This window comes from Megalops cyprinoides, chromosome 20 (genome assembly GCF_013368585.1).
Source record: "Megalops cyprinoides isolate fMegCyp1 chromosome 20, fMegCyp1.pri, whole genome shotgun sequence".
NCBI lineage: Eukaryota > Metazoa > Chordata > Actinopteri > Elopiformes > Megalopidae > Megalops > Megalops cyprinoides.
The window spans coordinates 24,454,811-24,472,513 of record NC_050602.1 but is presented as its reverse complement, the minus strand read 5'-3'; the positions used below and the strand labels follow the sequence as shown (position 1 = coordinate 24,472,513).

Genomic DNA, 17,703 nt, shown 5'->3' with positions numbered 1-17,703 from the left:
AAACTGCTAGTGTGCCAAAGCTTCTGGAATCTTGCTATAGCATTAGAGAAACAAGCATGGAAGACGGGCAGAAGCGACGCAGCCGCTCCGCTAGAGGTGGAAAAAAAGGTCCGTTCGGTCAGAGTTTTATTAGGCCATGACAGTCAACAAGTCTGGACTATATTTATATATCTCAGCATGAGAAAAGTGAAAGCATGAAGTAAAACAGCTGCTGGTATTAGCTGGGTGTCGTGTAGTGTCATGAAGAAATTTGCCTGTCAGCTGAACTGTCCAAGTTCCTTTTGAGATACTGTTGTCTACTCTGTGCAGAGTAGTTGTAAGATTCATTGTTATAGCTGTGATTTTGGGTTTTCACAGGTGGAAAGGCAGTCAAAGAGCAGACAGCCATCGAGACAGCTAAAAGGTACTTACATCCCTAGTATTGCCGTGGAACCTGTTTTTATTCTTGAAATGAGTCTACTCAGCTCATCTACTTAGCTGGTCACCCCTCTCAAAATAGGCGAACATCACTGTAATCATAAACCCTCAGAGGGAGCTACATAGGTACAGATAATCTGTCATGGATTGCAGTGTGACAGGAGCTTTCAGCTGCTGATGTCAGTATCTTTAAAATCCCTGCTCTCAAACGAGAATAAACCTCTGTCGCAACCACATTCTGTTTTAAATTGATTATTGATTTTTACTGATTATTGATTGAATTGAGTAAATTGATACATGCTACCCTATGGTCCTACAAAGTCCTACATGGTTGTTTGTTTTGATGACAGATCCCAGAAGACACGAAGATTTGCCATTCTTTATTGCATCATGTTATAAACACAGATCATATTGCCTTTAACATGATTGTATGTAATAATGACCATCCTGACACTGTCATACATCTGCCTGCTGAGGTAACACATTAGCTATGCCATGGTGTTCTGGTGATCTTTAAACACTGGTACAACAGAGACCCAATGATACTGTTTTTGGCAGGTACACTCTGCATGAGTGTGTAGTACATACAGAGCAGCACTCTGATCAGCTGAGCCTTATTCCGTTTCGCTAAGTCGTCTCTCCCCGTTAACACTGACAGAAGGGAGGCCTTGAAGGAGACTCTGAGGCAGAAGCTTGAGCTGGAGCAGAGGGCCCTGCGCATTGTGGAGCGTCTCCTGGAGGATAAAGTGGCTGATGACTTCCTCATCGACTGTGTAGGTTTGGAGCGTGAGCTGTAGCAGTGCATCGCCAGAAATATGCCTTTTCTAATGTTGTCATGTATAGAGGAAGCTGGAAGCAAAAGTTCTCAGTGGGATATGTTTCGATGGAAAAAAAAAACTGACAGTGTGGATGAACAATATCACTACTGTTGATAATAAATCGATAAAGTCTATGGTTATGTTTTTATCTCTTTTTAAATATAATCACTAACCGATATTTCCAACTAATCCTTGTAGGCACGGTTCATTACCCCTGCCAACTACAAAGACACAGTAGAGGAAAGATCCATCGTAAAACTGTGTGGCTATCCTGTTTGTCGAAACAAACTGGCCAATGTAAGTCCTCATTACAACAAAATATTCACTTAAAAATTACATTCACACCTATTGATTTGTAGACCTACCTAGGTCTGAAGAGAAGGCTTAAAATATATTGCAAATTCATAGGCAGTGGAAATGGAAAAGGCATTTTAAATGTTTAACAGTTGGAGACACTCCAGGTCTTACTAGAAGTGGGTGTTTTGAGGGGAAGCCACCAACAGGGTACTTTCTTTCAGCGTACTGACCTGCTTCTTGTAAAGACTGGAATGGCTTAAACTGCTCTGCATTGGGAGTGCTGTTTCCTTCCCTGAATCAGTTTCCTTTTCTCATTGCAAACTGTTTAATGACATGAAATATGTTGAGGAAGGGATTGAGTTACTCATTATTTGTTCTGAAGGATTTGCCACCTTATACATGGTTAAAATATCCTTCATTTACTTTTATTCTTCAAATTTTGATACTGAACATTTGCTTTCATTGAACACTTATTTTCATAGGTACCAAAGCAACAGTATAAAATTTCAACCAAGACCAATAAAGTATATGATATCACTGAACGAAAGGTAAGATTTTTGAAAACTTTGTAGCCTTATTAATTATATCTCTATATGCAATAATGCTGAGTAATTGTGATGATGTTATAGTGTGGTTTATTCTTTTATGCTGAATAAATATCTCATTCTTTTTCAGTGCTTCTGCAGTAATTTCTGCTACAAAGCGTCAAAATATTTCGAGGTCCAGATTTCCAAAACACCCTTATGGCTAAGAGAGGAGGAGAGGTAATGTGAGCTGCTTCCTTAAATAATGAGGATTTATCATGTACCAAAAGAGATGCATTTCTGCTTAATCCTCATTCTCTTCTCAAACATTATTTTTATGCGTTACCTGCATCTGTATATTGGTTTAAACACCTGTTTATGTGTTCGTCTTTATTTTAAATGTAGGCCGCCTGATATTAAGCTGATGAAGGAGGGGGAGAGGTATGTGTGTACTTCATTGTTTTATTTGTTGAGCAGTAATTGTGATATAGTAGTGACATTAATGTTTCCGATCACAGGTGAATGCCATATTAAGTTTCAGGTGTAATGGTCATATACAGTTTTTTGCAATGTATTCTGTCACATGTTACATTTCTTTTTCAAGTTTTAAGTTTACATAATTGGAGAGCTGGAGTCTCATGAATTCCAGTCATACTAATTCTATGTGGGTGCTCAAATTATTAAAATTTATTAGTTGAAAATGCCTGGATACGTTTTCTGCATGCGTTTTCTGTTCAGGGATGGATTCAAGCCATGAAACGCAAACTGTTTTAAAGATCAGTAGCCCCATATAAAATATAATAGCAGTATGCTTATGTCTGCTTATATTTCTCAGTGTTGTCTTCATTACCAGTAGATCAGAAGATAACAAGAACAACACTATCTGCAGTTTAGGCAGGCATTTTCATGCGAATTTTCAAGCGAAGTTAGAATTGATAACATTCTAACAACACACATTGCCTTGAAAAACGTAAATCTTAGAGCAGGATACAGTACGGATGGGGCCACAGAGAGAATGAATGGCCTGGTTGGTTAATGGTGAGGCTCAGATGCATGACTACAGGACTACACCTTGATTACAGGAACGTCAGCACACTCTGAACCCGTCAGCTAACTGTCTGACCACAACCTCCCGGCAGAAACGGTTCCCAGCAGAACCACTTCCTCTGTTTTGGCTCCCCTTCCTGAGCAAAACCATTTGTCAGGTGCTTTGATTGCACAGTGTTAATTTCAGTCCAACTGCCATGTCACAACACTGCCGATAGAGTCCCTCACTGCCAGCCAGCAGTGTTGCACTATATCAGTGCAATCATTATGTTCCTGTCCCAGACCTGCTGCAGAAAGTGATTTAAGTCATTTTTCACCATTGATTTTTGTTGTCAACCAGTATGTTTTAGAGATCATTCATTTTTTTTTATAACAATACAGATGTTGTTACTGTGTAATAACACTGGTCATCGTAAAACCTGGAGGAGCTACTGTACTTGAGAGCCATAGATAGGTTGTAATTATAATTGTCTGGTCGCGTGGAATTTGAGAAATTAGAGTATAAGTAGGAAGTCAATAAGTCACACTCTGTGTAGGTAATGCACGTTTCAGGTTCAGTCCACTTTAGGTAAGTTTTCATCTTAGGGTTGAAGGTTTTAGACACTGCGCTGAGTTGTGATGGTCTGTGATTGTGCATCCTCACACTTGTCTAACCACATCTCTCATGCTTGTGTCCAGCGGCAGTTCAGGAGAGGAGGTGAAGATCTCAGACCGGCCAGTCAGCAAGTCGGAGATCGAGAACCCCGGATGCGAGGAGCCGGTGCGGTCCAGGGGCTCATCTGACAGCGGGAGCGAGAGCAGCGACCTGGAGCAGGACTTTGTGTCCAGCGTGGTGTCAGGAGGGCGGGCGGGGCCCAGGCGCAGGGTGGGGTTCGTGGAACTCAGGGGAGAGAGGGAGAGGGGCGGAGACACGCCTCAACAGATAAAAGCAGAGAGGGACAGGCATGAAGGCAGAGACAGACCGCAACAGCGAAACGCACAGGCAGGCGAAGACGGAGTCAGACTACAAGAGTCCAAAGCACTGAGAGATGAAGATAGTGACAGACTAAAACAGCGAAAACCAGAGAGAGGTGAAGACGGAGACAAACTACGAGAGCGCGAAGCGCAGGGAAATGAAGACAAAGGCAGACCACAAGAGCACAACACACCGGGAGACAAAGACGGCAACAGACCAACTGCAGCCGCTAGAGACAAGACACCCGATCAACGCGCTGTTGAAGCAGCTACAGACCTTCTGAGCAGGTGCAGTATAGAGGGCAGAGACACCCCTGTGGTTCTTCCGCTTGCAGGTAAGAGCACAGGGCAGCCGAGTGCTAACAGCACATCCACCCCCAGCGCACCGGACGGGGGTCTGGACGTCACCCAGGTCGGAATGAGCAAGAGGGGGGCAGCGGGTCTGAGGAGTCTGCTGGGAAAACTGGGCCCAAAGGCGCCGGGCTCCACGGTCCAAACCACCCTGCTGGAGGTTCTGAGCCACACCCTGAGGGAGTGGAGGACGGAGGACACTTTCCGCTTCCTGTACGGGCCCGGCTACAGACACCGTGAGGAAGAGGAGGAGGAGGTGGAGGAGGAGCTGGACGAGGACGACCTGGAGGAGAGCATGGAGAGGCCTGCGATCCCGGTCCAGGCAGGAGGAGAGAAGGAGAGGCCCTCGGCCCCTGTTCCAGACTACGAAACCCTGCACAAGGAGACAGAGATGCTGAAACTGAGGGTGCAGGAGTTCTACAGGGGGCGATACGTGCTGCCCGAGGAGGCAGAGACAGGCCAGGAGGAGGGCGGAGACACAGGGGTGAGTGACACTCAAATTCATCTAGAGCACAGATACTCGGGAAACACTGACTGTTCATCGAGAACACAGATACTGGGGGAACACTGACAGTCATATGAGGCAATGTAGCATACTGGTAAGGAGCAGGGCTCGTAACTTTCAGATGCTGGAGGAACACCGACACTCATTTAGAACACAGATGCTGGATGAACACCGACACTCATTTAGAGCACAGATGCTGGATCAACACTGACACTCATTTAAAGCATAGATGATGGGGGAATGCTGACACTCATTTAGGACAGATACTGGTGTGAAGTACTGCGCTCTGATCCTGAAAAGACACTTTGGGAGTAGGATCAGAGAGTACTGACAAACTGATTTCCTCCTCTTGCCATAAAACATCACAGGGTACTGTTCACTGGTGAGATTCGGATCTCGTCCTTCACTCCCACACAGATGTCAAAATGACAGAGAAGCATATCCTTCAGATCAGCTCAGGAAGTGCGAAATCTTATTTATCAGCACGTGTTTAAGCTCACACTGTACATGTTTTCTCTCTAAGTGGAGATAATGTTTTGAGCCGTCTAACCTTTTTGAAAACTCTGAGCGTGTTCTGAAGTCCCTCAAGGGGGCGTTGTTTTTCACAATATGAGAAGGAAGGTGCTTGTGGTTTTTGGGGATGGTATCACATGGACAGAGGTGAAGATGTTTTCACATTTCATTGAAATAATTCAATAAGGCTGTCATTGTGTTAGTACATTATACTCAAATCTGCACGCTGTAATCGCTCCACCCTGAGTGGACTCCTTAAAAGGTCAGTGCAGTTAGTGTTCAGCTAATCAAAAGCAGGTTTTTTTTCTTTAAAATGATGTTTATCCAGTAGAAAGATAGATTGTCAGTGTTTTTTGTTATTTATATTTTTTTTCATTTTTCCTTTTTCACCCAGCTTAAGTAGTTGTCAGCTATGCATGTAAGCTCATCGTCACTCTGCACCAAATACTGAGGATGAGGATGAGCCCCATGTAGTCCTCTGACACACATGCATGCACACCACAAATATTTTTCACACTGCAAGTCCCACAATGCACCTGGAGGTGAATGCTATCAGATGATAAGCGCATTGTCCTGGGTAACTCATATGCATTTAAGCTCATCACTGTTGCAGCAATTACTGCGGAACTGATGCAGGACCTTGGAATGAGGCAAATGCAATCTTCTGACACACACGCACGCCCACCATGAATATTTTTCACTGTGCAAGTCCCATAATGCAACGGGGGAAAACAACATCTCAGGATAGGTGCATTGTCCTAATGCTATTGGGATAACACACAGGTGGCCATGTAAGTCCAAGGGTGTAGAGAGCAGAGTGGTGAGGCAGTCTTGGCTGACCTCCCCACCCTTACTTTTGAAACGAAGCCAGTTTGTTCCACTGACGTGGTCTCCGGTTATTATAGGTAAATGAAACAGCCGGTTTCAAGCTGGGGCTCTAGGGCTCTGCTTGAAACGAGAGCTTTTGCTGTCTGAGCCATTTGGGAGCCACTCTGTCGTTGCTATGATAGGATTGGAATAACGTGCTTTTTTATATGGTAGAAAATGAGAAAAAAATTAGTTGCTGCGGTACTAGGCAATGCCTCATTGCTCCTTGCCAGTGCGACAGCTCACCGGCTGTCCCCAGACAGACACCTGAGTAGACTGAGATCAGTGACAGTGTCATCGAGCTGTGGTCACTGGGACGTACGTCACACCGACGGTAACCTGAAGCCCTGTCCTCTCTGCCCCCAAACCGTGACGGGACCGCACCTGCCCCAGAGCACCTAACCCCTAACCACCCCCTCCACCCTGAGTTAACACACCTCTGCAGGCTGGGAGGGCCTTCCTAAAGGCTGCCTAGGGCTCGCCTCTGAAAAATCAGCAGCAGAATTTAGAAATGTCATGTGAAATGAATGTAGGGCTTAGTGGGCAAAAAGCAATTGAAAAAAGAGATTTTAGCTTGCTCTGAAGTACAGTACTTTTTAAGTCACTGGCCCTGTTTAATAAAAGCTTTATGTGCATAATCAAATGCTTAGAGTGGCTTATATATTTTTAGGTACCTGTCAGTGCTACTCTCAAGAACATTGGTAGGTTCTGGCTGGACGGGTTATTTCAGCTGAAATCTGTAGTCATGTATATATATTTATTAGATTTGGGGGGTGTGATGGGAAGATTCTCTGTGTCTGAGGCCTTGGGGGTAGAGGTATGAGAGCACGCTTCTTGCGTATTGAGTCATCAGTTGAGATCCTGATGCCACCGCTAACAAAACATCAAAGAAGTGACGCTGTGGCATTGTGATAAACATAAATTTGGAAATGAAAATATCCACGGTGAAGTGTGAGATTATACGGTGTGAAAATCGCGGTGTGAGACAGTGTCCCATAGCAGGGGGCTTTCGCAGAGTGTGTGTGACTCGCTCTGAGCTTGTGTGACTCTGCTTGGAGCATTTGAGACTCGTTCTGAGTGCATGAGATTCCCTCTGAGTGTGTGTGACTCTGCTTGGTGTGTATGAGAATCTTCTCTGAGTGTGTGTGACTCCCTCTGTGTGTGTGTGTGTGTGTGTAAGACTCTACTTCATGTGTATGAGACTCACTCCGGGTGTGAGATTCAAGGCGTCTGTACTGGTCTCTACCAGAGAGGTCACGCACTTTTTAAGAACCTGGTCATTTGACCATAGTGGGAGAGGACTTCTGAACAGGTGGTCTTCACTACCAATTGTGCCACGTATCATGTTACCTCTCCCTCAATGAACAAGCAATCTGTACGCAAAGTTGTGTCCCGTTTGTCAGAAGGGCATGTCTGCGTACCCTCATAAAGCTCTCCTTTACCAGGCTTTGAGCACGTGTCTTGTGAAACCTCTGTGCAAATCACTGCCATTCTTTACTTTTTTTTGCATTAAGACCATGGTCTCTGCTTTTTCCCCACAGAGCTGTGGTGGCAAGGATGCTGCTCTCCCATTGGTGGATTCACACGCCCAGCACTTGATCCAGAAGCGCATTGTTGTGGATAAGCTCAACAGAAGGTACATGTGCAGAATCAGCACTACAGGCATAGAAATAGAAAAACTAGAGAGAATTTACCCAGTTATATGCAGTGCAAGAGCTAGTAGACCAAGTAGTGTAGTTCTCACCCTCGTAATGAGCTGTGATTTTAGCATCTTGAGGACCTTGTGTTTAGACCTGTTTAGGATGGTGTATTATATAGGATCACTCTATGCAAATCCCACAGAACATACTACTTACCTCATAATGGTTTAAAGTCTTAGGTCACTGGTATCACATTGCCATGTATTTTTAATAGAGACTGGCAGCAGGCAAACAAGTCTATATCTGTAATCTGACTACCTGATAGAGGTACTACTCTTTGGAGCTGTTGAAATTGAAAGCCGGGTGTTGTGGAAATGACTAATGTTGTCTTGATTTTTTTTGGGACTCCAAGCCTTAGAGATATCATAGGACCCTTGAAGCTGACCATGAGTGACATCTCCACCGACCTCAATAATCTGGTCAGGACATTCAGGTAAGTCCAGGGTCACTGTTACATCACTTCCTGTGCAGATCTGATAGTCCCATAATCCCCCAGCAAAAACAGGCACACAAAAGGAGGATTCAGACTTCTTTTACTCATGCAAGTTATCATTCCCTCAATAGCTCACGTGAATTATACCACGTGCAGTCATCAGGCCAAAAACTCCCTTGAAGTAAGGCCTCAGGCTTCATTTTGAAATGTGGATATTTTTTTATTTTGACTACAATCTGTGTAGTGGAGGTTTTGACAGTTAACAAGGTCAGTGCCTATATAATCTTACGTATTGTGTTTCAGTGTCTTATTCAACATAGAGGGTGTAAACCATGACTTTTTTCCACTAAAGGGCTCACAGTACCCACTGAGTGTTCTCCCTGGCACCCCCCCCCCCCCCCCCCCCCCGTCCATGCCAGGACCATGCCAACGTGTTCATTTGGCCACCGTAAAATACATGGCATGGCATATGAGATTAGTTCTGTTCTCAGATGATATCTGCTCAGCGGAATTGTTCATATCAGAAGTAAGGACATTCTGTGCTAGTGGGCATTTTAGGTGTTCTAAGTTATTGCTTTCAACGAACAGGTTAAGAGGCTTATATGAGAAAATAAAATTGAAAGGTAAAATATTATACTGGACAGTGAATCCATCTGAACAAAAGTTGGTTTGCGCTTGGTTTGGCCGGTTAAACACATTTCTTTTAAATAATTTTAAAATACTTTGTAACCAATAGAAAAAAGGTTCCAACAAGCTTGTTAAATGATAAGTGTAATATAAACTGCTGATGTTTCAGCAGGCAGTAGTGCAGTGTAATAAATACAGATTTATTGTAGCAGTGGCTCTTACTTGAGTTTAAGGTGTGACAGCCGGAGACGGGCTCTGTTCTAGCTGAAGAGAGTGCCGGTCTGTGATTGGCTGGGCCTAACAGACAGGAAGCAGCATGCTGTGCCGTTGTTATATTGCGGGTTGAATGCAGAGCACCCCTTACCATTCAAGCACTCAGATTGAACCTGTTTCCTGGAATTATTCCTACACTCTGCAGACCCACTCAATCTGTGCTTTGCTCTTGAAAACAAATGCTGTTGTATATATCAGGACACAGTTATTTTGTTGAGTGAGCTCCATCTGAGTATGTGTAATTACTTACCTGCACTGGGAATTTAAAGACTGTTGACCCTCAACCTTGTGTCATTTGTAATCATATATTGGTTATATTCTGCTTATTGCCTGTGCTCAATGTTTTTTCATTCCAAAAATTCAGCTCCCGTATTAAGGGTCTTTTATATGACATTAGGGTTGTACAGTTGTGAAAAAATACTGTTCTCATCGATCATGAAGAGGTTAGTCATCATTAGTCAGTAACATTATGTTCTGGAGATGACTGTCAATTCTACAGTGCTGAAATTCCCCTTGTTGACTTTTACAGGTTCACAAATTCTAACATCATTCACAAAGGTCCAGAGTGGACTCTCATTGCCGTGGTTCTTCTGTCAGTGTGAGTACCTCTTCTCTTTCATTCACAAAGCAAAGATCTCCAGAGGTCGCGTAGAGATCATGCAATCACCATACACGTATACATTATACAATAAATTTTCTTTTCCATTAGTAATTCAAATATGGTGTTTACTTTTGTATCAGAATGGTATCAGTTGCATTGTGAAGATGGTATAATATTATAATATATAAGTCATGTCTGAGCTTCCATACCTGATGTAACATTAATAATGTTAACAATGAAAATGTAGTAAGTAGGAGAAAGTATTTTTTGTTCAGCTGTATTGGTCATCGGTTACTCTATCTTTGCATGTTTGAAGCCCCTGAAAAATGTCTGCACAGCTTGAGCATTTTTGACCCATGTCTGCATTTCAGGGTAAATTTTTTAGCTGCAATAACATGCTGCAGAACCGCCTGCTGCCACAGACTGACTCTTTCAAGCACGCTGGGTGATGTTTATCAGCTCCAGCAATAACAATAATCACAACAGCACAAACAGTTTGTATTCCTGTAACCCGCATACAGTGGGAAGGGCTGAAATCACCAGTGGCAGTCTAGGCCACATTATCTGGAGTTCTCCCAGATTTCAGGGGCTTGCATGATCCTGCTGTTGCATGGGTCTGCTGAGCCTCTAGAACCAGAGGAGGACATACTGACCTGCTGGGGGTCCAGCCTACAAAGTGCTTCCCCCCCATTACAGTCTAACATGGAACAGTCCACCCTACTGAGAGATAGTCTGAGCAGCGTGTGGCTCAAACTCTGGTTAGCACCACATCCGTTTCTTCCTGCTGAACGCTACTGAGATCCTTAGTTAATTTGGTATGCAAAAAGCAACTTTACACTTTATCGTTAGCGCAAATACATTTTGTATTTTTGACACACTTTTGTCCTTTAGCCTAATGCAACATCCCACCTGGTTTTGCCTGTTTGCTGGGCTGGTTGATTTTGTGAAATGGATCTCATGAATTTTCCGACACGTTACGGAGCTGCTGTCAGACCTGGTTCAGTAGGGAGCCTAGCGGCCTATCGCAGCGCGACATCTCAGCGGCCGGCTAAAATCTGTCCCACGTGTCTCACACTGTTTGCAGCGGTAAGACTGTGGTGGAGGATGCTGATGTTGGAGGGTTGTGAAGCAAGTATTTAATGCTCGGCAGACTTAGTCATACATGTAAAAAATTAGTTTCGTCCTGTGAATCATGTACAAGTGCGGTGGAATCTCATGCTCCTGACCTGTTCATTTTTTACATGTTGCTTGACACCTCCACCACCACCAAAATGTGAAACATTTCATCAAGCATTTTAACTACCTGAATCCAGTATGATCTATCAGCCAAGTCTTTGTATACAGACGACTACAGGACCCGGAGAAGGAGACATCTTTGGACATGTTAAAAAGAGGACATGCAGATATGTTCCTGCTTTTTTGAAACAGGTTGTCCTAGCATTGCACAGAAGATGATGCTGTTCTGTAGGATCACGCACTGCTAGGAGATCCACACGCTCTTGATGTGCGGGTCCGCACTGTTGAAGGTGCGTTTGTGCACAAGAGAGTCCAAACCTTCTAATATTAGAATTACCAACACTTCCTTGTGTTCAGGCCCAACTGAAGCACAATCAGAACTTGCCCTTCTCTCTTCATAGTCTCCCAAGAAGGAGGATACACCCAAAACCAACAATTTAGGGCTGGGCAGTGTCTCCATGTGTGACAACAACAGTGCCCAGTGCACATGAGTGGGACAGATGGGTTCCAGAACAGCTGAGACGCGTGTCCTGTGTAAAGTTGTTAGGGAGCCGGATTGAGGAAATCTGGAACCATTGCTTTCAAGGCTGGGTACACCCACTGAGCAAACTTATTCACCACAGAAGATTTATCACAGGTCAGAGGAAGCCTGGGGTAAACATCGGTGTTCTTCTTTAGTATTTCTAAGTTTTGTTTATTTTTCACGGGGGTTTTGCTTAGGTTTGCACAACAGTGCCGTATTAATGGGCTTGTATTATTTTCACTTGTGCACACTAGATTTTCTGCACCGTTCATTTTCACACAAAAAAGCTGTTTGCTTGTGTGGCTGTGTCTATGTGTGAAAGTCTGTTCTCTGAGATTAAAAAAAAAAAAAAAAAAGCATCACCATCGCACCTCGTTTTCTGCAAGCCGACAGAAACCCAGCGATGGCGCGCAGATGACTGACAGAAAGTGTTGGTGGGGGGGGGGGGGTGAGATGGGGGGAGGGGCTGTACAGGAAGTTTCTAATCACAACACGTCAGCACCCGAGTAAAGCACAGCAGCGAGACCCGGGCGGTGCGGGGACCAGCCCATCGGGGTGTGTGTGTGTGGGGGGGGGGGGGGGGGGGTGTTAACGGCCCTGGGGGGGGGGGGGGGGGTCAGGGGTCGGGACGCACTGTTTGAGCTGCAGCAGACGGCAGGTGTGGCTCCTGGGTTTATGGAGGTGCAGGCCGAGCCCCCGGTTCCCTAGCTGCTCCTGTCTGTGTCAATAAAGCCCTGGCTCTTATCAGGCGCTGATTGCCCTGCGCTCCTGATGCCGCTGCTGCCGCTGCTGTGATCCATGGGAAAACCTCCACCTGAAGGCCTTCACAGCGGCTCTCTCTGCCCAGAGAAAGGGCCTTTCATAAACTCTCACTGATGAGGGAGCCGTTCTATCTAACCACAGTGCAAATTCATTCTCAACTGGTGTTTAACTCAGGGTGCCCAGCTTTGAACACTTAATTTCAATCATTTACAAACTAGTGATGTGCAAGAATAGAAAAATGTAATGCTCAGGTTCATCTTTATTGAAATTTATCACTCAAGGCTATGTACAAATTGCCATAGCAAGTAGGCGGTTAGATAGCTTGGCTCCCTCGCCTGCCCACCAGTGTTCCAGACCAACTGGAGTACGTTTTATGAAGGTTTCCCTCCTAGGTCTTCTAGTGAGTTCTCCCAGGGAATTCACAAAGTTTCACAAAGTTTGCATTGTGTGAATATTACATGCTTGCTGGGTTTGTCTTCCTTATGACATCCTGACAGTCGTTTATGTTGAACTTGAGTATGCAGTAGTTGTTGCTGGAATCTGATTTTAAGTTGCAGACTGTTCTTGTTCGCAGTTAGATGAAGGACTGATTCTACCGATACTAATGACTTCCACTGAGCCTGTCCTGGTCAGCATACTTATCAATCCCCGGATCTGTCCTGTTGCATTGGATGCACACATTATATACCTGCTACTTGTATCACTACACATAAATAGCAAGTATTGCAATGTGTCATGGCTTCTATGATCTAGTGACTATGAAGTATGGTAGCGTGTGTATTTGGTATCTCCTTTAGTTTCCAAGCTATGTAGTCAGGTTCGCGCAACTTCATGTTGGAAGCTGGAAGTTCCTCTGGACAACTGAATGTAATGTAATGCAGTGGTGGTGTGTGTCAGCAAGGAGTCGTGGAAACTGCTGATCTTGTGACTCCAGAAGTCGGTGTAGCAGAGGGTGTAATCCTGCGCTTTGCGCTTTGGCCATTTTTCTACCGCTGGTGTGAAAACGCTCTCCTCACACGCGTGTTTTAGTGATCAGCTCCTTCCTTGGCCGTGTTCCCACAGAGCCAGACCAGATCTTAGCCTCAAGCGCTCACGCGGTTGTAAAGGCCGTATTTCACAGCTCATCGCAAAGATGAAAAGTGGCCCGCGCTTTTGTGAGTGTGAAGCTTTCCCCTGACTCTTTCAGCCCCGACTTTCTCTTGTTATTATTGCCATTATTATTATCATCATTGTTCCTCTTTCTTTTTCCTTCCCGGAGTCATGAATAATTTGTGACTCAGTCTGCTTGTGTGTGATGGCAGATGTGCAGTTGGCTTTTTTGCAGTCTTTTGTTCGGATCAGGTGAATAATGAATTAAGGCCTGAAACAGAAGAGCAGGTTCTAATGGGGGGGTGGGTGGAAAAAGACATGGAGACACAGGGCCGCATGATGAGAAATGATTAAACCCGGGGCTTTAATGGCAGGTACAGACGCATTTTTACGAAAGGGCTCCCCCCTAAGGTTTTGTTTCACATGCACCGCTTCCCAAAGACAAGGTCTAAACAACTCTGTGATTGGTGCACTCACCTGCTCACTTTGTGCAGTACAGCAAGCAGAGGTGCTTGCATTCATTTTTAATTAATATTTACCAGTAAACATACGAATTTAAATTTATTCATATGGCTTGCATTGCATTTGCTGCTTATAAATGCTTGGTTTATTCAGCGAAAGGGAAGTTTAAAGAGGTGTTAGTATTGTTATTACTGTTCTTATTTCTCAGATCATGTGCAGTTAGGAGAAACCAGGTCAGTACTTATTTGTGACCCCCTCTCTCCTCCCACAGATTGGCTCTTTAAGGCAGCAGAAAGCTCTCACAGGGCAGCCACTCTGGGGGAGAAATGCCTTAAAGGAGACCTTAATAACTACTCTAGCAATATTTTCCATTGCTTTTGTTTCAAAAGAGGTGTGAACATTGTCACTTGTGTTTACGGGGATGGGTTAATGGGTCCTATGGGACATTTTTGCATTGTTAGTTTTTACAGAAATGTACTTGAATCATCTTCACATACTATTTTATTGTTTATTAAATGAAATATGAGCCTCAGTTGTGATACTTAGGTCATGAACCAGTGCATATAAATGGCGTTATATGTCTTCCAGTCTTACCTGAAGCTAAATCTAAGCAGTTTAATGATTTTTTTTTTCCTGTAGGGTTGCAAAATTCTGGTAATTTTCAAAATGGGAAATTTTCCGTGGGAATTTATGGGAGTTGATGAGAATTTGGGGAATTTAGGTGAATTTGACACACTGGCTGCTTTTTCCCTCTGAGCCTTTTATTCTCTTATCAGTCAGCTGAAATGTACTCTTTGGGACAAAAACAAAATGGCTTTAAATTCTTTTTTTAGGTTTTCGCTTTGAATTTTTGTAGCCTGTCCTTTTACCCCTGTTACCTTTGTTATGCTTGAGTTAAAATCTTATGTAAACTGTACGTAAAAATGATAATGAAATCGAATTGTAAAAAAAAAAAAAGTCTAAAATTAAATGCAGCTCAGCGTGTTAGCAACTTCATCTTATTCATAGTCCTTGTTCTGAGAGCTACTGCAGTATTGACTCTCTGACTCACCATTGAAATCACCATTTCCTGCTCTGTGTCACTGTCTAGCTGTGTGGTGACCTTCCAGTTCCTACATTCTGCTGTTCTTGAGCATGCTATGCATCTTAAGTTATGCATATAACCTGCACACTGACCTAGACATTCTCTATAATGCATACATCCCCATCATAATTGTAAAAAATGCACAACATGTAAGTTTTTTGTGGTAGACTTTTGTCAAATAGCTTCACAGTATCGTATTTAGCCAATTTTACAGATCACCACATACGCCGTACACAGATGACCTTGTCCACGAGAGCACTCGTCCCTCAGTTGAACAGCAGTCGCAGATAGATAGATTTGTCAGATAGAAAGCTTTCGTTTTCCCAGCTTACAAGTTCATTTCACTTCAGTTGTGAATCAGTTCTTACTCCGGCGACTGGGTGAGGATTCACGGTTTCATCAATCAGCTAAATAGTTTGTAGGCCCATGCATGTAACACAGTTGTGCTTTTGACAATTTTGCCCAAGTAAAATTTTACTTTTAAAAGATTTTTTCTGTACGACCTTTCTGTAATTTCTTTACGCTGGTCATTCACTTGCTTTTCTCATGTCACTAGGTGCACCTGTCACTGTCAGGACCAGTCAAATCGCTCAGAGTTGAGAGTAGGAGGCATGTCAGGAGCATACTCTGACAGCACATCAAACCTCAGCCTCAGTGCCTTGCTGTTAAAATAGTATCTTATTCTTCACACGATAAGCATTTTCTTAGAACTTGGCTCCGGGAGTTTCCCTGCTGCCATCAGACAAGGTGCAGTCCAGGCCTTAGAAAGCTTTGTGAAGTGGGGAGGGAGTCTCATTGAAAAAACAGCACAGTGCAACCACAGGCAGACACACAACAAAAACAGACTCCTTAAGCACAGCTGGCCGTGGTGATCCTTTTTGTCCCGCTGAGCGCTCCGTAGCCTCGGCCCTGTCTGTGTGCAGCGGTAATCCGTGCATCGCAGGTGGGGCTGTGTGGTCCGGTGTTGAAAGTGTCGCTGCCTGTTGCTTCCCTGCGCAAATAAATCCTCTCTTTACAATGCCGAGCTTTTCTTTGTGTCAGATCCAACCATTAGTGTATTAAAAACAAGCAGTGTGCTCTGGCTGACATGCGTGCAGTGTGCTGACCGCTTCAGGGTCTTACTACAATGGTCCCACATTTATCGCACTGTTTGCCAGATGTTACGGATCCTGGATTGTAGCCTGTGGAGTTTGTCTTATCTTTGAATGCGCAGTCAAAGCTGTGTGTTTGTGATTTTTCATACAGTAGTAACAGATTGATAGGTCAGAACAGTTTGGAGCCGTTTTGTTGCACAAAAGGAACAGATGGCTGTCATACAAATGCGCAGCGAGTTTCGTTTTGGGGTTTTTTCTTTTCTTTTTTTTTTGTTTTTTTGCTGTTGTGTATGTTAACTTTGGATGCCGCCAAAATCACAGCCAAAGGGTCACAATTTGTGTAACAGCTTTTTTTTTTTTTTAATCTCTATTTTTGGTGGTATCTTTTCCATATATTTGTGGTAAAATGATAAGACATTTGCATTTTTTTTTCTGTCAAATCATGTTTTGGTTACAGTTATGAATAAGCTGGGGGACACTATATGTATAGCTTCATTCAGAAGTCACAGTGAAGCACCTGATTAGGAAGTAGATTTGGGGTCAGATCCATTTGAGTTCAGTCAATTCAGTACATGAACTGAAATTCAGTTAATTAGTTGAAAAACTCAAAAGGATATGATGGACGATTGTAGGTTCATAAATTGAGTTTCAGTTCATTCTCTGAATTGACTGAATTGAAACTGAATACACCCACAGTTCTGTGTTGTCTGTTGTCACGGCAGCCGTCCGTCTATCCGTGTTCCAGGTTGTCGGAGGTGTCCCCGGTGCTGCAGGAGTCGTTGGAGAGACCCTGCTCGGCAGAGTACATCTCCACACTCATGAGAGAGCTGAGCCTGAAAGACCAGGACCTCCAGAGCCTCGTACAGCTCTTCAGACGCCAGGCCAGCTGAGGCTCCGCCCTCCTGAAGACACCCCGCCCCCCAAATGCTGCTCTTACAGACCTGCCCCCCCAGCCTGACCTGGGGCAGGATCCCTGGGGGGGGTGGGGGGTCGTTGCAATCAGACCCGTTCACCTCCCACACAATGTCCGAATAAATCAATTTATACTACCAATTTATAGCAATATATTTGTCTTTTTTGAAACTATGGTTAGACACTGTTTGACATATTTTTCAGCTGTCTGGAACTACTTACTCTGGACAATTTTAGCACTTGTGCTGGTGAGCATGAGGACTGTGTAATTTCTTGATCAGTGAAAGTATAAAAATGGGAACTGCATGTAAATAAATAATTTAGTTTAATAAAATAGCATTTGTCATCTTTCTTTAAAAGAAACATTTCGTCATTTTTTCAGTTTTGACAGATGGGGCATGAAGTCTCACTAAGGCTGGATTAACTAAAAGTTAACCTCCTGCAGCTTCAATTATTTTCTCTCATATACCTTAAATAGTACTACTAATCTTAGTCTTTGTAACCAGGCATTTGTGGTCCCTTTATCAGACCTGTATTCACAGTTGTTCAGGTATGTTGTTTCATGAACCAAGAGGAGTCATAAAAGGCAATGATGACCCTCCCACCCCTTCCAT

At 43.9% G+C, this 17,703-nt stretch overlaps 1 protein-coding gene across 1 annotated transcript; it reads left to right on the top strand.

Moving 5' to 3' along the window:
- Positions 1–36: 36 nt before the first annotated feature.
- Positions 37–17,192, top strand: rpap2 (RNA polymerase II associated protein 2). The gene is made up of 12 exons (XM_036554268.1): positions 37–108; positions 358–403; positions 1,076–1,190; positions 1,434–1,532; positions 2,015–2,080; positions 2,208–2,296; positions 2,462–2,497; positions 3,782–4,892; positions 7,835–7,929; positions 8,346–8,426; positions 9,856–9,924; positions 16,923–17,192. Exons 1-12 carry the CDS (start codon positions 57–59, stop codon positions 17,065–17,067), a joined length of 2,004 nt encoding a protein of 667 aa, XP_036410161.1. The 5' UTR covers positions 37–56; the 3' UTR covers positions 17,068–17,192.
- Positions 17,193–17,703: the final 511 nt, after the last annotated feature.

Bases quoted from the DNA above. Each gene is read 5' to 3' on its own strand.
- rpap2 (XM_036554268.1), top strand. From the start codon at position 57: ATGGAAGACGGGCAGAAGCGACGCAGCCGCTCCGCTAGAGGTGGAAAA. The intron at 2,297-2,461 runs GTAATGTGAGCT...TTTTAAATGTAG, and splicing joins TGGCTAAGAGAGGAGGAGAG to GCCGCCTGATATTAAGCTGA. The intron at 9,925-16,922 runs GTGAGTACCTCT...TCCGTGTTCCAG, and splicing joins GCCGTGGTTCTTCTGTCAGT to GTTGTCGGAGGTGTCCCCGG.